We start from the raw sequence: 21,134 nt of genomic DNA, 5'->3' as shown, positions 1-21,134 counted from the left end.
ATGAACATTAAATGAGGGCATATAAGGACATGTATAAGAGATCTGCACCACCTGCTTTTATTGTTGGTCACTTTGTTGTATTTGCTGTCTGTCTGTCAGGAACACATTTGGGGACCCGTTGTCCCGGTTTCCAGCTTTATATTTTTAGTCGCTGACTAGTATATAGTAGCTTTGCATACTTTGCTACTCATAAATAAAATAAAATAAAACTTTATTTTATACTGAACCTATCAGTTCATTCTGTCTGAAATAAGCAGTTTTGGCTCCACTGTCTTTAAGAGAACTTCCTGAGGACGATATTACGGACGTCAATATTTCAATATGAGAATGACGTATATGCAAAGAAGTAAATGCATATTAGGCGGGGGTTGTCCATGTTAAAATGAGGACAGTGTCTGTTTATACACCAGAGCAGTTTGTGTAAAATAAATCTGTGGGTATCGTCAAAGAGTTGGGCGCTCGTCTTGTAATCGGAAGGTTGCCGGTTCGATCCCCGGCTCGGTCGTTGTGTCCTTTGGCAAGACACTTCACCTGTTGCCTACTGGTGATGGTCAGAGGGGCCGATGGTGCAATATGGCAGCCTCGCTTCTGTCAGTCTGCCCCAGGGCAGCTGTGGCTACAACTGTAGCTGCCTCCACCAGTGTGTGAATGTGAGAGTGAATGAATAGTGGTATTGTAAAGTGCTTTGAGGGCCCCGAAAAGCACTATATCAATGCAATTTATTATTATTATTATTATTATTATTATTATTATTATTATTATTATTTATTTCTACAGTTCGATCCTGATGTGGTGTAAATGGAAATTTAGTTGCGTGTTTGCGTTCACGTCGCGGTCTAAAAGCCTCCCTGTGGTTGTTACTTAAAACCTTTCCAGAGTGGTGTACACCAGTGAATACAGACAACGTGAAGCAGCTCAAACTGAGCGGATTCACCTCATCTGCACTCTTGCTCTGCGTGTGGCTGATTATTTATTGTTGCTGACTGTGTCTTGGCTTTGGGCATGATGGTTGTTTAAAATGGTCTTCCGAGCCTCTCGGCGGTTCACTGAACACTTCTGTGTTTGTAGCTGTTTTCATCCCAGCAGACCAAAGCTCCACTCTGGTTTTGGGGTTTTTATTTTTAGCCCTTTTCTGCCCTTATCTGCGCCTGTGGTGTTGCTGCTCGCAGCAGCTGGACACACCAGCGTCAGAAAGGACGGAGCCGGAGGTAGAAAGCCTTCGCTTTCATTTTCTTTAAGAGTTTTGAAACAATGCTGGAAAGTTCTGCAGGCAGAGTGAGAAACGGGAGAGACTGTGTTCCAGTCAAATGACCCAGAGGACATCCTGAGACAATCGCACTCATAAACTACACATAACTGTGTTTAGTGGCACTGTGTTTTGCCATAAACTCATCATTAAAATGCATTCTTCAAAAAGCTTCCACCTGTAGATGGAGTAGTTCTGTTCAGAAGACCAGTGCGTCTCTCTGTCGTCTTTGTTTTGCATCATTCTGACTCCAAATTTGTCATTTTCATTTCCTTTAAGGCGTTTTTGAAACAATCAGGTTCTGCAGGCCGAGTGTGAAACGATCTCAGAGGATCCAGTGGCTGTTAAATGACACAGAGGAGCCCTGAGATTCATCAACTACACTTAGCTTTTTCCGTTTGTGCCTCTTTAATTGTTATGCATCTCTTTGTTATTGTGTGTCTTTGAATCTCAGGATCCTGTGAACAGCTTCAGACTTGGGTTGTTGGAGGTTTCCATGTGTTTGTTGAGATCAGTGTCCGTTTCTCTGGTAGCTGCTGAGGTCTGACTTCAGTTGGTCAGAATCTCCTCTCCTGGGAAATGCTGAACTTTCCCAGAGTTCCCGCTGTCAGCCACTTATTCCCTTCCTCCTTCCCGTGCTGCCTGGCATGACCCCACCCTTCCTGCTCCGGAGGGGATTTCCCAGAATGTGTACTCCTTGGAACCCTCGCTGTGATTTGTTTGTGATTGTCACTCCAGCGAGGACGGATAGCTCACAGAGCTTACCTTTTGTTTCTCTCTGTAGAACCAGTCTTATTAGACTGAGAATGATCCATTTCTTTATCTGCTTCTTTATGAAGTAAAATAGCACTGCAACACGACTGTTCTGGGATCAGTTTGAAGCCCACAGGAGGAGATTAACACATTACGAGGATGCCACGTCCTTCCACTGGGACCCTCGGAGGGTTCAGACCTGGTTTCAGGGTTTAGGTTAGACACAGATTCAGGTTTAAGTTTGCCAACTACTGTAAAACTTGCAGGTAAAAACATGTATGTGTTTCTTTTTGGTCACCTGTCTCAACCTGAACCTTAAAGTCACATCCTGACAAGACTCTACATGAAGCTCATAGTGCCATTTTTCCAGCAATGCTGTGTGTCTGTCTGTGTGTCCTGTTGGCTCGCGGCATGATGATGTCATCAATAATGCACTGACTGTGCTTCCTTCCCTGCTTTGTGGCGGCTGCTTGGATGTTGACACACTTACTTGGCGTTCCTGATCATGAGTTCAGATCACATTTTGTTTATTACCAAATCTTCTAAAACTGCTTCAAAGTCTTTGACTTTGTGAGAGGAAAATGAAAAAGCATCAAAGATTCAGAGGGGGAAAAAAATCAGCAGATATGTCACTTAAAAATAAAATGTTTATTTCATAATAATTGTACATTTCAAACAGAGTCTGGGCTGTGTCAGCTCTAAATATACTCTGAGGTTTGCAACCAGCCATTGTTTCCTTCTTGCAAAGAGTCTTTGTCGATGTCAGAAATAGAATAAAGTGCCACTCAGTCCACCCAGTCATCAGAAAAAACAATGGCAAATGAAAAACATCAAATCTTCACATCTGCAAAGCTAAAAACATCCCAGAAGTGAATGTTAGCCTGATATCATCTCAGTTTGCCCATTAAATTCATTAAACTCCCGTCTTTACTTCCTTGTTGGATCTTTTGTCTATACTACCGGTAAGTTAAAAAATTAGGAACGTGTCCCTGTTTCCAAAACCCAAAAATGTTCAGTTACCTGTCACGTGGGACCAAAAAAGCATTAAATCTTATTTTCAAGAAGCTAAACACAATTATTTGACTCCTTCCAGCTGATTGACGAGCTGATTGTCTCTCGGGGAAATCCTTTTCTTCTAGTTTAAGCAAAGTTATTTGAATCGTGTTCAGCGTGAGCTCCACGCCATGCAGTCAGGAGAAAACTACAATCATGGCTTCTCTGAGATCACATGCCTTTGCTTATATTGATACTTTTTATAGTAAATTATGCTTTTGAAGATTTTAGTTAGCTTCTTCCCTTTTGGGCTTGGACTCAATTAGCAACGCTCACACTAACAGGAAATACCACGCTGAGATAATGTAGCTCACTTCCTGTCTCCACAGGACAAACACAGGAATCCTTCCCAGTGTCCCTCTGTTTCAGTCATCGCTATCATGCTCGTTAATCAGCTCAACGAGGGCCCTGCTGTTGCAGTCTGATGGGCTTTATTTATGAGGAACGCTTGAAAAATAAATCTCTAGAAATGTGTTTTTGTCTCCGACAGACGGATGTAAACAAGCTTTATTTACACAGAACAAGAATCGCTCATGCTCTGCTGCATCTGCTCGCTGCTGCCGGAGAAAAACGTCAACACACCGAAAGCACCGTTTGACCTCTTCCCATTGTGTCCCTCTGCCTGTCTGACGTTTCCTTCGACTCAAAGAAGACTCTGATGGTCGTTAGTGAATGCAGTTCTTCAGATCCGTGGTTCCGGCCTGCTGTATCCGCATTCATGCAGATGCACTGATTAACACTTCAGTGGGCCTGATTCACAGGGAGGAAGGTGACATTTACCAGGGAATAAACAGAGAAAATCAAACAAAAGCATCTGAAGGAAACAAAAACAAGACAAACTTCTGTGAAAGGGACCCGACTCACTGCTTCAGCTGGACTGCTGAATGACCGTCAAACCAAATGTGCCATTTTTGAGAAGTTACTAAAGCCGACGTGGTGCACAGCAAATTGGAGCCTCAGCAGGGAATCCAGCATGCTAATGTGAAAGAGCACGGGATGTGAACCGGAGACTGCAACACTGCCTCTGCTCCAAAGTGCCGTAATCACACAAATACATGAAAAGAACTTTTCCAAATGATAGAATATGTTTTGTAAAATTCGGGACTTCAGGACAGACCAGACAGCAAGCCTGTCAGTTACAGCTTGTTCCACAGAGACTTGGTATAATGATAATGTAAAATGACCGTGTTCATATTACTACTAGACAGACCCACAGTTACAGTCTGCATTGCACTGATGTCTCTGTGAATCTGCACATCAGGCTGGACTGTAGATTTAAAGCAGTGCTATAAATCAAGCTTCAGATTTGGCCTCATATTAACATGTCTGACTTCTTAAAGACTTCAAGAATATTAAACCTTAAATTTGATTCATAAAGTTGTAAATAAAGTTTCCAGTCTGCTGTTTCAGTCTAAACCTCACGATCATATAAAACAATGTGAATAGTTTGTAGCTAAAAACCAACAGACATCCAGTGAGACGGTTCTGTAGTTCTTACATTCAACTCTTAAAATGCTTTTTTTTTTTTTTTTTTTTTTTTTTTTTTTGTAAATAAAATCCAACAAAATAAGAGCTGAAATGTGTCTGAGGTTCTCAGTAAGTTTCACATCAGGTCAGACGGATGTAAGCAAACCAGTGGGTCAGCTGATTTTAATTTATTTTTTGTTTTTTTTGTATTTCACCTGTTTATTTATTTCCCTGCTGCCAGCGTGAGGGTGAAACAGACTTGAAATGATTTTCTGTTTGTCAGAACGAGTTGGTCTGATCTTGGTGGAAAAGCAACATGAATCCTTTGCCCTTCACGCAGTCTAAGTGTGGGAGTTCAGTCAGGACGGAGGAATTTCAGCAGCTGCGTCTGCGCTGCATCATAGAGCAGTTATAGCTCTCTATAATCCCGGCACGTTCCCTCCTCGATGCTCGGCCGCGGCAGTGAAACTGTGGCTGTCTGGTGGCCATCTTGGGTCAAAGATGGGTGTCTGAGTGACTCGCGGTCCTCTGAGAGACAGAAGTAACTTTAAGCGTTTTATCTTGAGCTGCTGTCAACAGGTGCTGACGTTCTCAGTGACAACAAATAATCTTGGATAAGCTACGAGGAGCTCACACGTTTTCACCTGATACACAGCATGTCGTGTGCTTCGTTACATCGAAGCGCTGCAACAGTTGCAGATACACACGAAAGCTGAATACAGCAGACTGAACAGTTCTTTAAACTCAGGTCCAAAGCAGGACCGTGTCCACTGCACACATCAGATTAAAAACGGCTTCAAAAGTCTTTGGAGCTAAATGGCATGCAGCATTAAATGGCTCACAAGTCGTAGCTGTTTGTTAGCTCAGCAGGTTTAAAGGGCTGATCTGAGGTCAGTGCAGGAGAACTGTTCCAGTTCGCTCCTTCATCTCTTCATCACGTTAGAAATGTGATGGAAAGCTGTTTATATGTGTGATAAACTACAGGTGCAGGCAGGAAATGTCTCTCTATATAGCGGGACACAACCTCATTTCCTGTGCAGACAGGAAGTAGAAAGATATAATTAGAGGTGGAACCACTTCCTTGTTGCTATAACAGATCAATACTTTTGCTCCATAATAGAAGGAAATATTAAGTACTGATTCTGGATAGTAAACAGAGCAAACGTGAGAGAAAGAAACTGCTGGTTACTCAAACGGGCTCCATGATATTTTGGGATTTTTAGCTGTAACTCAGTCATGAAGTTATTCTAGCGGAGTGCCAAAAATAGAAATGTAGAGAAAATAAGCAGGATTAAATGCATCCCATCAATCATCGCAAGGCATTGATTGTTGGCTTTATTTTGGCGGGGTTGTATTCTTCTGTTAGTATTTGCAGGAAGTATTTGTTGTTTGTTGGGAGCTAAAGCTGACCAGCTTTTTAAATGAACAGATAATTAAAACCTGCAGCCTGCTTTGCTTTTTTTTTCTTGCTTTTTTTTCCCATCCTTAAATATCTGACTGTGGATCTACCAGCTGCGTGTCGGGTAGATCCACAGTAACGTTGCTTAAAAGTGTTATTTATTACTGCCAGGAACGGAGATCAGCACATTACAGGTCAAGTGTTTTCTGGGTGGAAGTTGTGTGGCTTAAGTTACTTGGTTGTTGTTGTTGTTGTTGGGGGGGGGGGGAATACTAATGCGAAAAATGACCAGGGGCTGTGACTTCCCGTTGATCCTGTTCGTGTCGCCGGGCAGGTTTCAAGGTCACTGACAGGGTAAGCGAGTCTGTAGAGGCTTGCAGGTCTGACTGCACTCAGGTGTGACTGCAGCTTTGTGGGAGAGGCGGTTGGACTGTATTTGACTCAAGTTGCCGGAGTCTTCCACATTTTTCTTACTGCGCGTGTTTGATTTTGGGTTTCCATGTAACTGTGCAGGCAGCCGCCTGATGGTTATCTTCAAATTTCAAATTCAAATTTTATTTGTCACGTACACAGTCATACACAGTACGATATGTAGTGAAATGCTTGGACAACTGCTCGTGACCTAAAAACAAAAAAAGAAAGGCTATGAATAAGCTCCTCCTCAGTCTCTCTGTGTTGGTCTTCAGGGAGCGGAATCGCTTTCCTGACCTCAACAGAGAGAACAGTCTGTTGTTGGGATGGCTGAGGTCCTTCACCATCTTCCTGGCCTTGGTCCAGCACCGCCTGCTGTAGATTGAGTGCAGGTCAGGGAGCTCGGAGCGGATGGTGCGCTCAGCTGACCGCACAACCCTCTGTAGAGCTCGTCTGTCCTGCATGGTGCTGTTCCCGAACCAGGTTAAGATGTTTCCCGCCAGGATGCTAATGTTAATGGTCTGCAGCGGTGAAGTGCAGTGCTTCCAGAGGGCGGACAGCCCAGTCTGACCCGGGTCAGAATATTACCTGAGTCTTAATGTGAGCTACAGAACTGCAGCTCGCTGTGTCAGTAAACAAGCCTGGCTTTCTCTGCTGACTCTCTGAGTTCAGGATTCATGCTCTTAGTACGCCTCCAGCCTGCTGCTCCCCACTCTGCCTCTTCAGCATTAGGCTAACATATTGTTGGTGGGATCAAGTACAGGAGCATGTTGGGCCTGAGCTGTGACACAGGGCGGTGTCTGATTTTCATGGTCTTCCTCAGCCAGTCATTAAAAATATGACACATCTTCTAATATTTGTAGTACATAATTAAAAGTATTGAACGCACACATAGGTGAGAGCACAGCCTGGATCACGTGACCCTGAATCCTCCCTTACTTATGCTGCAATATGTGTAGGCTGCTGGCGGCTTCCCATGATGCACTGTTTCTTTTTCACTCTATGAGCTTACACACCACTCTGCATGTAATCATCAGTTATTATTCATCTCTGCCTCTGTTCCACAGCATGTCTTCCTTCTCTCACCCCAACCAGTCACTTCAGATGGCCCCGCCCCTCCCTGAGCCTGGTTCTGCTGGAGGTTTCTTCCTGTTAAAAGGGAGTTTTTCATTCCCACTGTCACCAGAGTCTTTGCTCATAGGGGGTTATTTGATTGTTGGGTTATTCTTTGTATTATTGATGGGCAGGGGTGTCCAACTCCAGTCTTCGAGAGCTAGACCAGTATTGGTTCCCTCAGCAAACTGGAGCTAGAGTGGCTCCTGTGACTCTGTGGTGAAGCGAACACTCACCCCTCTGACGTCATCTTTTTTTATTTTTGGCTCTGTGGTGAAACACTGGAGCGGTTGTGAAATATTTTAGGACTTGTTTCCATTCAGCTCCATCTTTGTCATCCCAGATGTGCAGACTGACTCTGGGCTGATTGGAGCCTTTGTTTTAAGCCTCAGAGCTGCAGGAGGCCGTCGGGGCGGACGTTGGTAAAGCTCCTCAGATTGAGCTTTATTTGTGTTCGTGTCCGCTGACAGGAACCCAGCAGCGGCCCCCTCCCCCCGCCTGCCTGTGTCTGCACCTCTGTAATCTCCCTCACTCTGTTTGTCTGAAATATCACCAACTATTCATCTGTCAGCTGTAATTTAGTTTGAAATGATAAGTCGCCTCTGCCCACTGAGGAGTTTCAGTTGAGCCTCTGAAAGACGAACACACCAGCTGCAGCTTTAATGTGAGACACAGGAGCAAAGTTTGGGGAAGAACAAATCATCCCACTGCAAACCATCAGAGATCGGTGACCGAGTAACAGAGGGACTTCTACAGGAGGTGTTACTTGTCCTGGCTCTGATTCTCCTATCATCGTGCACGTTGGTTACCAACCAGCAGCTCCTAAAGAAATCAGGGTCACAGTATGCTGTAACCAGCTGACCAATCAGAACAGCTGGAGCTTTTCATGTGTCGCCTTAAAGAGACAGGAGCTAAGATAAGAGATGCCCCCTGAGCGTGACCATTCAGGTTTATCTTCTATATCTGTACGCATCCGCAACAGAAAATAGGCCCGAATTACAGTCATGTCCAAGATTTTGTGGCCATTTTTGCCTTTTGGACACCTGCATAGTGGATTTATTTATTTATTTATTTATTTATTTATTTTTTAAATCAATTAAGATGTGACTGAAAGCAGATTTTCACCTTTAAATTAAGCAGTTTAGTCGAAGTAGTGCTGGTAGCTGGTAGAAGCTTTCAAAGCTTCATAATATTTCTGGTGGAAACCCCACTGTCAACTCTGTCACCATCTTAAAACCAGGACTCGCAACAAACACACAACATCCTCTATCTTGTTGTTGTGATTGTTGCCATTCCAACTGCAGGCTGGCTATTACATCGTACAAACTCAGTGCAGATGCAAACCGATGAAAGTGGCCGTTGCAGGTGTGTGTCCTCACTTTCCCTGCAGGTGTCGGGAATCGCTCCTGCGACGCTTTCTTCTGATCGTGCTGACGAGCAGCTTTTCTGGATGGCTCTGTCAGATTTAGAAATGTCACGCCGTCCGCTGAAATATTTCTCCAGCCGTTTAACATCAGGCTGCAAAGCTGTTCGTCACAAGTTTCTATTAAGCCCCTGTTATTTCTGCAGGGCTGGCGTCACTGTAGCGCCGAGGGCGATGGAGGAAATGTGTCTCTCCACGCTCGTCCACCTGACATCCGTCTCCGTCTGAAGAGAACTCTGTGCACGATTGTGTTTTGATAACATGCAAACATCCCTCATCATTAAAGAGGCTCTTAACTGTCTGACGTGTAAACACTGAACTTCCTTGTTTTGGTTAGATGTCATAGCTGCCAGCCAATCACACTTGTATAAAATCGATCAGTCAGTATTTGTGTACGAGCGGCTGCTGGTGATCGCGGGCCATTCAGGAGTGATTTATGTTTATGTGGCTGTAGCGACGTACACCTCCCGTGACTTCCTCCCTCTGCGATAGGCCCTGGTTACTGCGTGTTTCTATTTATTTCTGTTTCATATCCCTTTTTTTTTTTTTCCTTGCTTTGATTTGTGTTCCAGAGTCAGTTTCTCATGAACTCTTATAATCAGTTCTGTTTCTCTACTTTCACTCAAACTGTCTCCAGTTTATTTAGCTTCAGCATCAGATTGAGATTATTTCCCAGAGCTCTTGAGGAATAGAGGAGACGTCTCTGAGCACGATGCTGATACGTTTCTAATGTCCCAGACAGTGTTGACCTTTAAGGTCAGTACTCTGAGTGGACACACAAATCGCATTGCAACCAAAAGTGTCTGACTGGTATATAACAGATGCACGCAGCTCTCAGGTGCATGCGAGACCGAAGCACAAACTTCTTAGACGAGCTGTAACAGAAAGCAGAGTTATTGTCAGATAATTGTTCCTAAAACATGGTGTGGAGGCCCGGTTCAGAGGTGTAGCAGTTACAGCTCCCTGTATCATCACGGCGGCACAATCAAAGCAGCCAAGCCCTTAAATTTAAGATTTGACCAAAACAGGTGTTTTTAAAAAGGTCCTGTTGTGATTAAAGTGGAAACTATGCATTTATTTTGTACCAGGCTATAAATATGCCTTTTAATGCTGAAGTTGGATTTTTTTGGGAGTCTGTGGGGATTGACTCATTTTTGGTGCCAGTCTCAAGAGGCCTGAGCCTGAAGGCTCACACGTGGTTACGAGGCCGCCTGCAGGACAGGGGGCAGTGTTTCCACAACCTGCAGTGGTCCAGTCAGACTCTGGAAACCAGTAAAACCTGAACATATTAATTATGGTTCTGCTGTAAGAAAAAAGCTAAGGCTCCATCTAATGGGAGATTAAAAAATAAAAATAAAAAGTAGAAAGGAAGTCCTCTCCCGGCTCCCCAAAACAAGGTCAGAACACAGATTTATGGGGTCATTGGTGTCACCAAAGAGGACACGGGATTGGTTCAGCTTGTTTGTAATTAGGATTATGAAGCGATTTGCATGAAATTTTCTGAGAAGTCTGTCTTGGTTACATTGTAGCTGATTCAGAGCCAGATATTGACTTTGATCTTTAATTTTTGTGTTACAGTTTCATAAATTCACAGAAGAAGGTAACGAAAAATTGTGAGACATCAGTTTGATGCTTTTTGACGCCATTTGCATCTGTCGTGGAGGAAAATTTGAGCCTTGGTGGAGCTTTGCATACAGGTGGATGACAGTGTCGCTGACCGACCATGACCATGAAACTGAGCAGAGACTAGTGCAAGCTCACTCCTATAGACTGAGTGCTGTTTACAACTGAAACAGCAGTTACTGGCTAACACGGGCAGAATGTCAAGTTTCACACAGAAATTCCAAAGTGTGCTTAAAGGCAGAGCATGCAACTGAAACTGCAGGGGCTCACTCATTCATTCTGGTTGTAAGATACTTGTGGTTGGTGCACTGAGCAGTGGAAATGGAGTCAGAAAACGCACATTTTAATTGAGCTTTTTAATGAGTGTGGTCTCCTCTGCTGTAGCTTCTTTGCACCACCTGCTGTTTGTTTGATGAACTGCAGGTTTGTTTGTTTTCTGATTGCTCGTGTTTGTGTTGTCGTGGACCTGAGAGTCCTGATCTGACCTGACTCAAATTTCAGAAACCTGCACCACTCCTCCTGGATTAAAGAGACCTGTACGTGCACATCACCTGCACAGGTGTAGTCTGTGTTTAAGAGCAGTAAAGACGCTTAATGTTCATCTAAGTGGAAATCAGTCATTCCTGCTCAGCTCTCTGCAGAGATTCACTGTGTTTAAATGAAAGTAAAAGGAGTGTTTGAGGATTTTGTGCAATTGATGATATTTGAACGATATTTTGGTTTAGATTCACTTAAACTGTTGTGTCATCAGAAATGAGCCTTTTCTTCTGAACGGCTACATTTCAAACATACCATTGATACTGAGAAAATCAGAGGCTGTGGTAGGGGGTAAAAAAACTGGAAATTGTTGTTTTTAGCCCCCCCCCCATCTCCATCCTCTGTTTAAGGGAAGTCAGGCTTGTGGTACTTCCACAGTATTGACGTTTTTATGTCACCACTGGTTATGAAGTGACTTCCTGCATCTGTCCTTGTGTTTCAGAGAAACTTTACAACTCCCAGGGTCCAGAACTCCGGCGGTCCCTCTTCTCTCTCAAACAGCTCTTCCAGGTAACACGCTCACCTGTCAGAACTTTACTTCTCGTTTAAGCACAGCTCAGCTTACACTCACGTGAAATGATTTTACCGTGTTTTCCGCACTATAAGGCGCACTTAAAATCCTTTCATTTTCTCAAAAATCGACAGTGCGCCTTATGTATGAATTCTGGTTGTGCTCACTGACCTAGAACCGATTTTATGTGCTACACAGCGCTTAACAATCTGTCAAAATTTTTTTGGTAAGTCTTTGGTAAGCTACGAAGCTGCACTGCTTGATGGATTGTCAGAGCACTACAGCTACCATAGTCAGGAGTCTCCCAGAGTAATCTGGGTCCTAAACTCCGTCCTTTCAAGTCCAAAACACTGCAGCATCACTGAAAGGTAAAACCTGTGCAATTTCTTTTGTCTTTAATAAAATGATCAGCGTTGCTGCTTTACCAGGTGTAACAATTAAGTTTAACATCCAGGCATCCATGAAAACAGAATTTATTCAATTTAACGGAGTTAGATGTTAGCAGGAAGTTAGCTCGCTAGTTACCTAAGCATGATATAGCATGTTCTGACTGAGAGATTTCTGAAAAAATTCAAACGTACAGCTCTGTTATCACTTCCAACATAAATGAAGACAGAAAACTAAACAGCAGTGACGTTTGTAGGGTTACTGAAGTTGGGCTAGCTGGTATATAATGATGTGCTAGCGACACAGCTATGTTAGCATAACATAAACGCAGTGAAGCTGGAGGATGAACGCTAACGCTTTTCCACTGGATAAAAGTGAACTCGAGGGTTCCCGATGGTTAGAGACAAATGCAATCGCATGGCAGGATGCTTTAAACGGACCAGACTTCAGTCAGGAGAACAACTGAGATAATCCATCCACAATACGAGGTTAGTCATTAATATACTGCAACAACATGGGAATAGAGCAGCTGCCAGAGAATTCAGCATTAATGAATCAATGGTACAGAAGTGGAGGAAGCAAGAAGAATGAGTTGAGTAAAGTTGACTTATCTGACTGTTTTGTTTCGCTTAATGTGCCTTATAGTCCAAAAAATACTGTACTTCTTTTCAGCTGAGGTCTTGATTGCATTCGTCTAGTACAGCGGTCCCCAACCCCCGGGCCTCGGACCGGTACTGGTCCATGAGTCTTTGGTACCGGCTGCGAGAGTTGAGGCTCAGGTCTGAAATGTATGGTTTTCAGGGTTTTTATCGGTTTTCAGCGTTATTTTTGTCATCGTTTTTATCGGTAACTCGGTTTTCCTGGGTCTTTTTACGTGTGTTATAAATAAATCTTATTTTTTTCAGTACCGGTACTAGTTTTATTTTGTTGTATTTATCCGTGACACCTTAAAGGCCGGTCCATGAAAATATTGTCGGGCATAAACCGGTCCGTGGCGCAAAAAAGGTTGGAGACTAGTCTAGTAGTCTGAGCTAGAGCCTGGGAGACGCCTGCACCTGTTGTTTGCTCTGTGGCTGTAGTTTTAGTTTCTCTGGTTGCTACGTAGATTTTTTTAGGTTTATTCTGATTAACATTAGAAAAAAGAATCTCCTCTAAAAGTGGAAATAATTAATGGCAGCCACCTGATGTAGTGTCTTTGGCTAACGATGATGTAAAAACGTCTTAAATGCAAACCAGCTGTTTAAAGCTTCAAACAAAAATTCGAACAACCCTCTCGGATCTGTTTATCCTGCATGATTAAAGGAAATGGGTCACACAGGTCACACTGCTGCTGGTTCCTGTAATATCTGGTAATTATGAGACAGTCTTCAGATTTCTTCAGTGGCCGTTGGCATGAATGTTGTAACTGCAGCTGACTCTGACACAAAGTCAGACTCACAAGAACGCACACGTTAGGAAAACAAGTGACTGCAGGAGCCGAGTTTGGTGTTCCTGATCAAAGTTCATCAGCGAGTGGCTTCTTACTGCTCGAGGCCACTTCGAGGCATAACAATACACTTCAACACCACATTCCCACACTTGCCTTCCCCACGCTGCAGCACTGGCATTTCAAAGGCAAAATATGAGGAAATATTTGATTATTATATGAGTTTGATTATATGAGAAACTGGCTTCACCCTGAGAAGCAGCTGCGGGGACATCCTGTTTCTATATTAATCCATCAGCAAAGATAATATAAACACATACAGCACAAAAGTCACATGAGCCATATCTGTGAAACGACAGACTCTGAAGGTCAGCACATAAACTGGCCTGAAGTTCTTGAGATTAACTGTTGACATATTAATGTGTTGCTTCATGCTTCTGTCTGTGCGAGCTGTTGTTACCTGTGAGGAGCCGCTGCCTTGCAGGCTAACCTCAGGGAACAAAGGTCTGACTTCACTTCAGTATTAAAAACAAGCTGCAGTGTGACTGCCTCTGCAGCAGGAGCTCTGTCTCTGTAACACCGGCTGGAACGGTCTCCTAAACGAGTCTTTTCTGTCTGTAGGATGATAAAGACCTGGTTCCAGAGTTCGTGGCCTCTGACGGGCTGACGTGTTTCATTAAAGTCGGGGCGGAGGCCGACCACAACTACCAGAACTACATCCTGAGAGGTGAGACTCCACCGACTCTGAGGATTAAAGGGAGGCTGTGAAACCTTTGAATGTTTGCGTGTGCGCAGAGATGCTCAGAGCACAGAGGTCAATCACATAAGGTGAAAAAGCATTTGTAAATCCCAAAAACGCTCCGCTAACTTCATCGTGCCTGAGCTGTCACACGGCTGAACACAGATCTGTGAGAAGCCTGTCTGAAGCAGATATTCACTCAGTGAACGTGCCTGATGTGAAGGTTTGTGTTTAACTGTAGGACTATTTAGTTAACACAGCTCATAATCCTGCAGGTAATCCACCTGCTCGGGCGTTTAGGAGATCTACAGTGACACACGAACATTAACACCAGCTTCAGTTTAACAGGAAAATTGATTTAGTTTAATTTAATATCAGAAGGTTATAGTAGACGAACTCGAATATTGGTTCAGTTGATGCAAAGTTTAGATGTGTGTTGTGTGTTTTTTAATGGTGAGATTTGCTGTAAAGCTTACTGAGGTTACTTTGAATTACAGCATTTTGGATCAGCTGGAAGCTTTTAGTATAACTGGAAAAGGAAAAACAAGCCCAGAAGCACAAATGTGTAAATTATTGTGTCAGCTGCAGCACTTTCTGCCCAGCAGGCACAATTTCACCCAAATGACAGGAACGCAAACAGTGGCAGCAGTGAAACTTGGCGCTTTCGCTAGGAACGTGCCGACGGCGCCAGCGCAGAAGCGCAGACCTGGGGCCGCGTGCTCGGATCGGCGCATGCTCTCGTGTTCGGTCAGAATGGAAACGGAGCTTCGGCTTCACAAGTCCAGCAAACCCACAGAAAGCTGAGTCAGCGCTGCAGATTATAGTCTGCAGCTGCTGGAGCCTCCTGTGGAAACGCCAGCGCTCATCCATCGGTCTGTGTGTCCTCAGCTCTCAGTCAGATCATGCTGTTTGTGGACGGCATGAACGGAGTGATCAACCACAACGAGACGGTGCAGTGGCTGTACACGCTGACGGGAAGTTCGGTGAGTCCTCGGACCTCAGAGCAGTGGTGCGACGCCACCTGCTGGTCAAACACTCAACACGTTTTTCTGTTTTAGTCTCGCCTGGTGGTGAAAACTGCCCTGAAGCTGCTCATCGTCTTCGTGGAGTACTCGGAGTCCAACAGTCCTCTGCTCATCAGAGCCGTCAACACCGTGGCTGGACAGAGAGGTGCGCACAAAAACGCAGATGATGGTTTTATGTAAGATCACATATAACGTGTCTGTAACGTTTACTCTCATTAGCTGCTCCATGTGACCTATCACCTCTTCCTAGACGGATGCCCTGAATGTGACGTGGGTAGCTTCACCAGGTGCTCAGCCGTATGATGATCACGTGTTTTTGTGTGTGTCTGGCAGCTGCGAAGCCATGGAGTTATATGATGGAGGTCCTGGAGGAGAGGAACGGCGCCGACACGGAGCTGCTCGTGTTTGCCATGACACTCATCAACAAGGTAAGCAAAATTTCCAAATGTAAGCGAGAAGGTCAGAAGTTGGGAAGTACAAACTCACTCCTCCGTGTGCTTCTCAGACTCTGGTGGCGCTCCCGGACCAGGACTCGTTCTACGATGTGACGGACAAGCTGGAGCTGCTGGGGATGGAGGCCGTCATCCGCAAACACATGAACAACAAGGGGACGGAGCCAGACCTGCGGACGCAGTTCACCATATACGAGGTAACGACGAGAAACGGGGATTTAAATACATTTCCATTTTTGAGGAACACGTGCTGCCTCCAAACAGACGTCTTTTTCAGTGAAAGTCTCTCGGTGAAAGCGCCCTGCCAGCAGGTCCTGAGTGCTACAGCTGCCCTGCTGTAGTTCAACCTTTAAAAACATTTACTGTTATCAATAAAAAATCGTGGCTCCATCTCGGCTTTATTTGCATTTTGCACAACATCCCAACATTGAGTGCTGATACGGCGAGATTTAGGATGTGTGTGCACAGTGATGCCGCTTCAGTGTGTAACGAGCAGCAATCGCAGGATTTATGGCGCTAATATGAGAAGCATTGGATTTATGAGCCGCACATCTGTAACCAGCACATCATCATTCAGTCATGTGACTTCTGTTACCCCTTATATGAGGGATCTTAGAGCATGCTCAGTCTTTCTGTGTGTGTGTGTGTGTGTGTGTGTGTGTGCGTGTGTGCAGAATACTCTGAAGTACGAAGACGGTGAGGTGGATGACTCCTCCCCCCTCCTACGTAAAGAGAGACGAAAGTTGGCGACCGGCGAGCAGGACGGATCAAGGGGCCGCCGCCACTTGTCCAGTCAGAATCTTCTCAACGCCCGCACCTCGCCCACGTCCTCATCTCCCTCCACCGCCCCAACCACTCCTACCCTCTTCTTGTCATCTTCTGTCAACTCCTCAGTGTCACCAGCCACCTCCCCCGCTGCGTCTCCCACAGTCTCCCCCGCTGCGTCTCCCACCGTCTCCCCGGTCATCTCCTCCCCGAGCCCCACGGCAGGTCTCGGCAGCAGGGCCTCGTCCCCGCTGGCCTCCGAGCACAGCAGCTCCTCCTCCAGTCCGTCCGGATCCCGGACAGAATCTCCGCTGCCGCCCCACATGTCCCCCAACGGCACCGTGGACACGGAGCAGGGAACAAAAACGCCGCCAAGCCCGTGAGTTCACTCTGCTCGTGACCTTTACCTCTTGATTCTGATCATTAATAATCAATTAGACGAATCAATGAGAGCTAGTATAACATTCAACAGCTCCAGACGTTTCGCTAAACGGAGCCCAAGTAGAAACCTGAAATCGAGGCAGTAGCGAAGGTTCAGATGTGCAAGCGTGCTTTTCTGCAGGTTTGTGGGAGGAAACGACCTGAAGTCCTTCCTGCAATCGTGACTCTCCTGCAGGTCAAACGCCGTGTCGGCTGTTAATCGGAGGCAGCGGTCAGACTGCGTCTCCCTCGGGTGCTGTGGTCTGCGCCGTCGCCTTCTCCCGCTGCTCAGTTTACCAAGTTTAGCCCGACAGACGGAGCGAGGAGGGGGGGAGACGGGGGGCGTGTTTTGTTTGGAAGCAGCTTTTCTGTGAGTTCAATCAGCAGGAATGTTTGTCCTCAGCGGGTAAACCTTTCTGCTCGTGTTTGGCCTCTGCAGAAACGGGCGTTTAAAGGGACGCCGGCAGGTTGAATGTTAGTCGTGTTTTAGTCATTGCAGAGCCAGAGGGGAAACTGGTTTCAGTCATTCTGGGTTCACAACCAAGACTTGTTCGAGTTCGTGAAACCGTCATGATCTATATTATAATCTAAACACCAATCAGCCATAACAACAGAAACACTGAAAACGGCTGACGTGAGGAGCAGCGATCCTGTCACTGCAGAGGAATGTTTTGCTGGGAAACGTTGCATCCTGTTCTTCATGTGGTCCTTATTTGAACATGTACCACCGCCTGGAGAAACTGCAGGCCTCGAGGGCCGGTGTCCTGCAGGTTTTAGATGTGTCCTTGATCCAACACAGCTGATTTAAATGTCTAAATGACTTCCTCAACATGTCTTGAAGTTCTCCAGAGGCCTAATCATGTGATTGAGGTGTGCTGACCCAGGGTGAGATCTAAAACCTGCAGGACACCGGCCCTCGAGGCCTGGAGATCCCCACCGCTGGCCTAAACATTCTAAGTTTTCTTGTTTTAGTTAAGTGACTGGTTTGATTTTAAAAACGGGTGTAAATATTTTTAAAGGTGATTATTGTCATGATGGCAGAATAATCAGGAGGATTTTCCAGTTGTGGTGATTTTCAACAAATCACACCACCGTGGACGCCTTCTCTCACCTCTGGTTATGTTTTTTCTTCCTCTTATCTCGGGCTCTTTTTCTGTTTGGGGTTTTTTGTTTTTTTTTTTCCCCCCTCATCTGGGTGTCTTGGTGTCGGTTCTGTCTCTGATTTAACCACCGATTCCCTCCCCCCTCTCTCTCTCTCCCTCGCTGTGCTGTCCTGCATCTTGACCACTAGGAGTCGCTCTTTCCTCAGCCACCACATGTCGTCTCTGGGTCTAAGCAGGAAGTCCAGGTTCTTCTCCAAAACCAGCTCCATCTCTGAGGAGCATCGGGCCGACTGCAGGTCTGTAGCACTGAGACCGACCTCAAACCTGCAACCAGGACTCCTGCCTGTCTGCTGTCGACTAACAAACACTCTGCAGTCATGCTAGTGTTGCCTGCAGCACTCTGTCCGCTGCCATGCCTTCAGTCCCTTTAGGATTCACAATCACTGTCATTATTTATTTTACGTTTTGTTGCAAAATCACAGACCAATAACATGCGTTTCTCACTATCATGTATATTTCTCATACCACACAAGCTTAAGGCAACTATTGTGTAAACTGGTGTAGCTGAACTTTTAGCTTTCAGTCTTACTCACATCCACTCTGCTGTCCACACAGCTCTGTGAAAAACCTGCTGTAACAGGAACTCATTAAGGGTTCATCTAACATCTGGTCACATGTTCCTCACTGACCAGCCAGACGCTGACAGTAGCACTGATTTTCTTGATGGTCGCTGCAGACGTGGAGCCACACACACACACACACACACACACACACACACACACACACACACACACACACACAGAGCAGTGGTGGAATGAACTGGCAGAGAGCAATGTTTTTAAAGCAGTCTCACTCTCTTCTGTGTGTGTGTGTGTGTGTTACAGTCCATCCTCGCCAGATCTCTCTCTGCGCGAGAATTCCCAGTCGAATCTGCAGCAGCTCGACAACAAGACGGAGCCCAAAACTAAAGCGAAGTAAGTGAATCAGTTGATTTTTGGGGGGGGCGCTCTGTTTTTTCTGTTTGTTTGTTTAACGGACGGTTAAACCACGCGTCTCTGGCATCGCTGTGCAGGGTCATCACTGCAGGAGGGATCAGGTTTAGCCTTTTAAATGGTCCAGCGTTGTTCTGGAACTTTGTGGGTTATTTTAATCTGTGACCTTCATTATTTTTCTTTTATAAAAACTTGATTATATTCTGTGTTTAAATTCCTGGCTGATGTTTTCCCGTTCAATCCCGTGTATAGAGCATCCAGATAATTTTATGGAAAATGTAATTATTATTTTGAGATGGATTATGTCAGTTTTCCTGGATAATTTCCTGACGTTGTTTTTATTTATTTCTAAAACGATACTTTTTTAGGACTGTTTCTTTATCTTATCTGTTATCATCTTTATTGCGATCTTTTAAAATCTGACGTTTTTATCTTTTTGGATCATTTTAGTTGAACTTTTTCTTCCATGTTTAAGTTGTTGTTGTCTCGTTACCTTTTCTTTTAGTTTTTTTTGTCAAAGATGATTTTTGGCTCTGATTTTCAGTTTGATAAAAACTGTGACGATGCAGTAAGAAGGGCTGCAGACGGTAAAAAGTTCAGCCGCAGCGTCTTCGTTCGCTCTCGCCGTTATTACTCTTTACTCTCGGCGCACTTCCTCTTTCAGTTATAACATTATAATGTGTTGTCTGTTTGTCTCTCCTCCAAAATTCCTGCTCCTTTTTTTTTTTTCCCGTCTCCTTTTATTCCTCTCCCAGCTCTGGGGAGGATGAGGAGCTCCTCTGGTAAGTACACGTCTCCTCCTGCTCCTCCTCATCGTCCTGTGTGTCTGTAGTCGTCAGTCTGGTGTTCAGCTGCATAAAATGAGTCTTTGACTAGTAACACTTTTGTACATCAGGCTGGATTCAGGTGCTTCGATAAGGGAGCGGAACCTTTAACTGACCTCATTCATCTCTCAGTGCTGAACACTTTTCTTTTCAGGCTCTATTTGTTTGGTTTCGGTTTCTGCTTTTTTACGTGATTCTCTGGATTGTCTCATTGTTAGAAGCTGGGCCACAGATACAGAGGTCTGACTTTGAAGGGGCTCCTTTAAGGGTTTTTATGCAGCTGAGCACCTGTCAGCAGGTTTTACGTTAAAGTAGCCGGTTACCAGCATGCAACTGCTGCCTGAACAGGATGATGAAAGCCTGCTGGTGTGCGTGTGCGTGTGTGTGTCATGCTCAGATGTGTATTGTGTCTCTACAGCCCAATTGACTGTAATGTAAATCAGGACAAGCCGGTGCTGAGGAAGTTTGAGTAAGTACTGGTGCAGCCCCACTGCATGCTGGGAGTTGCAGGGATGGTTGTCGGGCTCTGGTGATTGTGTTTGGGTTGTGTGTGTCATCACTGAAATCAACTTTAGGACTCTTTGTAGTTTGGAGTAAAGGTGAGTCAACGGGAAGTGATTAATTCATGTGATTCAAAGTGACGGTATCTCACCCGTGTGTGTGTGTGTGTGTGTGTGTGTGTGTGTGTGTGTGTGTGTGTGTGTTGGTTGGACTGCATCACCTCAGTGGGTTGGGTTGTGTGTTATGACGCTGTCTGAGTGACATTTAAACTCCCTTAATGCAGATTTAAGGCTGCTGCTTTTATGTCATTTTGGGTTTTCAAACGAGGCGACCGGCGTGAAAGAATCGTGCCGATGTCGTTCGGTGTAATGACGCCGTGCACGGTCTCGTCGTGATCTTTCAGCCAACGATGGCTGCCGTTCTGTGTCGACTGACCAAAGAGAGAAAGCAGCACTGTAAAAGGAAACGCTCAGAGTAGATGGACATGGATTCCTTCAAAGAAAGCTGAAGCTTGTTTGTAGCAGCGGGATGTAGCATGGAAACATGCGTTGGATGCATTCATGCATTGTCACATGTTACATGCAGTCTGTGTGCATGTCAGGGTCTTTAGCTGCTGCGGGGTCACATTTTGCAGCAGGATGTGCAGCAACGGATCAAAGAAGCTCAAAGTGACGCTGTCTCTAATGTTCTCAGCTCAAGTCTCACACAAATGAGAAGCACAAGCAAAGCCTCCAGTATCTCTGTGCTAAATGTAGATTATCTATTTCCCAGCACACAAACCCTGCTGTAGTTTTCTCTTGGTCCTGGTCCTGGTCTGGATCTGTTGTCCTCCTGTGGTTCAGACCAGAACAATAGAAACTCATAAAGTGAAGCAAAAATGTAGCTGTGTGATTTTTGGGAGGCAGCTGCAGCCACTAAACACAGACGTGAAGCCCAGATCGTCGATCGCAGAGCCGAACCCGGC

At 45.1% G+C, this 21,134-nt stretch overlaps 1 protein-coding gene across 6 annotated transcripts in view; it reads left to right on the top strand.

Moving 5' to 3' along the window:
- The window catches only part of fhod1 (formin homology 2 domain containing 1), a 50,110-nt gene that overhangs the window by 15,892 nt on the left and 13,084 nt on the right, over positions 1–21,134 (top strand). The window contains exons 4-14 of one of the 6 annotated variants that reach the window (XM_026176129.2): positions 11,468–11,535; positions 13,971–14,076; positions 14,977–15,071; positions 15,147–15,258; positions 15,447–15,541; positions 15,619–15,762; positions 16,240–16,709; positions 18,042–18,149; positions 18,738–18,827; positions 19,601–19,627; positions 20,088–20,138. In XM_026176129.2, coding sequence (XP_026031914.2) covers positions 11,468–11,535; positions 13,971–14,076; positions 14,977–15,071; positions 15,147–15,258; positions 15,447–15,541; positions 15,619–15,762; positions 16,240–16,709; positions 18,042–18,149; positions 18,738–18,827; positions 19,601–19,627; positions 20,088–20,138 — 1,366 coding nt within the window. The remainder of the gene's footprint in view (positions 1–11,467; positions 11,536–13,970; positions 14,077–14,976; positions 15,072–15,146; positions 15,259–15,446; positions 15,542–15,618; positions 15,763–16,239; positions 16,710–18,041; positions 18,150–18,737; positions 18,828–19,600; positions 19,628–20,087; positions 20,139–21,134) is intronic. The other 5 variants (XM_026176158.2, XM_026176139.2, XM_080300779.1 and 2 more) reach the window with 5 other exon arrangements.

The sequence above is a fragment of the Astatotilapia calliptera genome, chromosome 1 (genome assembly GCF_964374335.1).
Source record: "Astatotilapia calliptera chromosome 1, fAstCal68.1, whole genome shotgun sequence".
NCBI lineage: Eukaryota > Metazoa > Chordata > Actinopteri > Cichliformes > Cichlidae > Astatotilapia > Astatotilapia calliptera.
The sequence above is the reverse complement of the archived record's forward strand: the minus strand, read 5'-3'. Positions and strand labels throughout refer to the sequence as shown.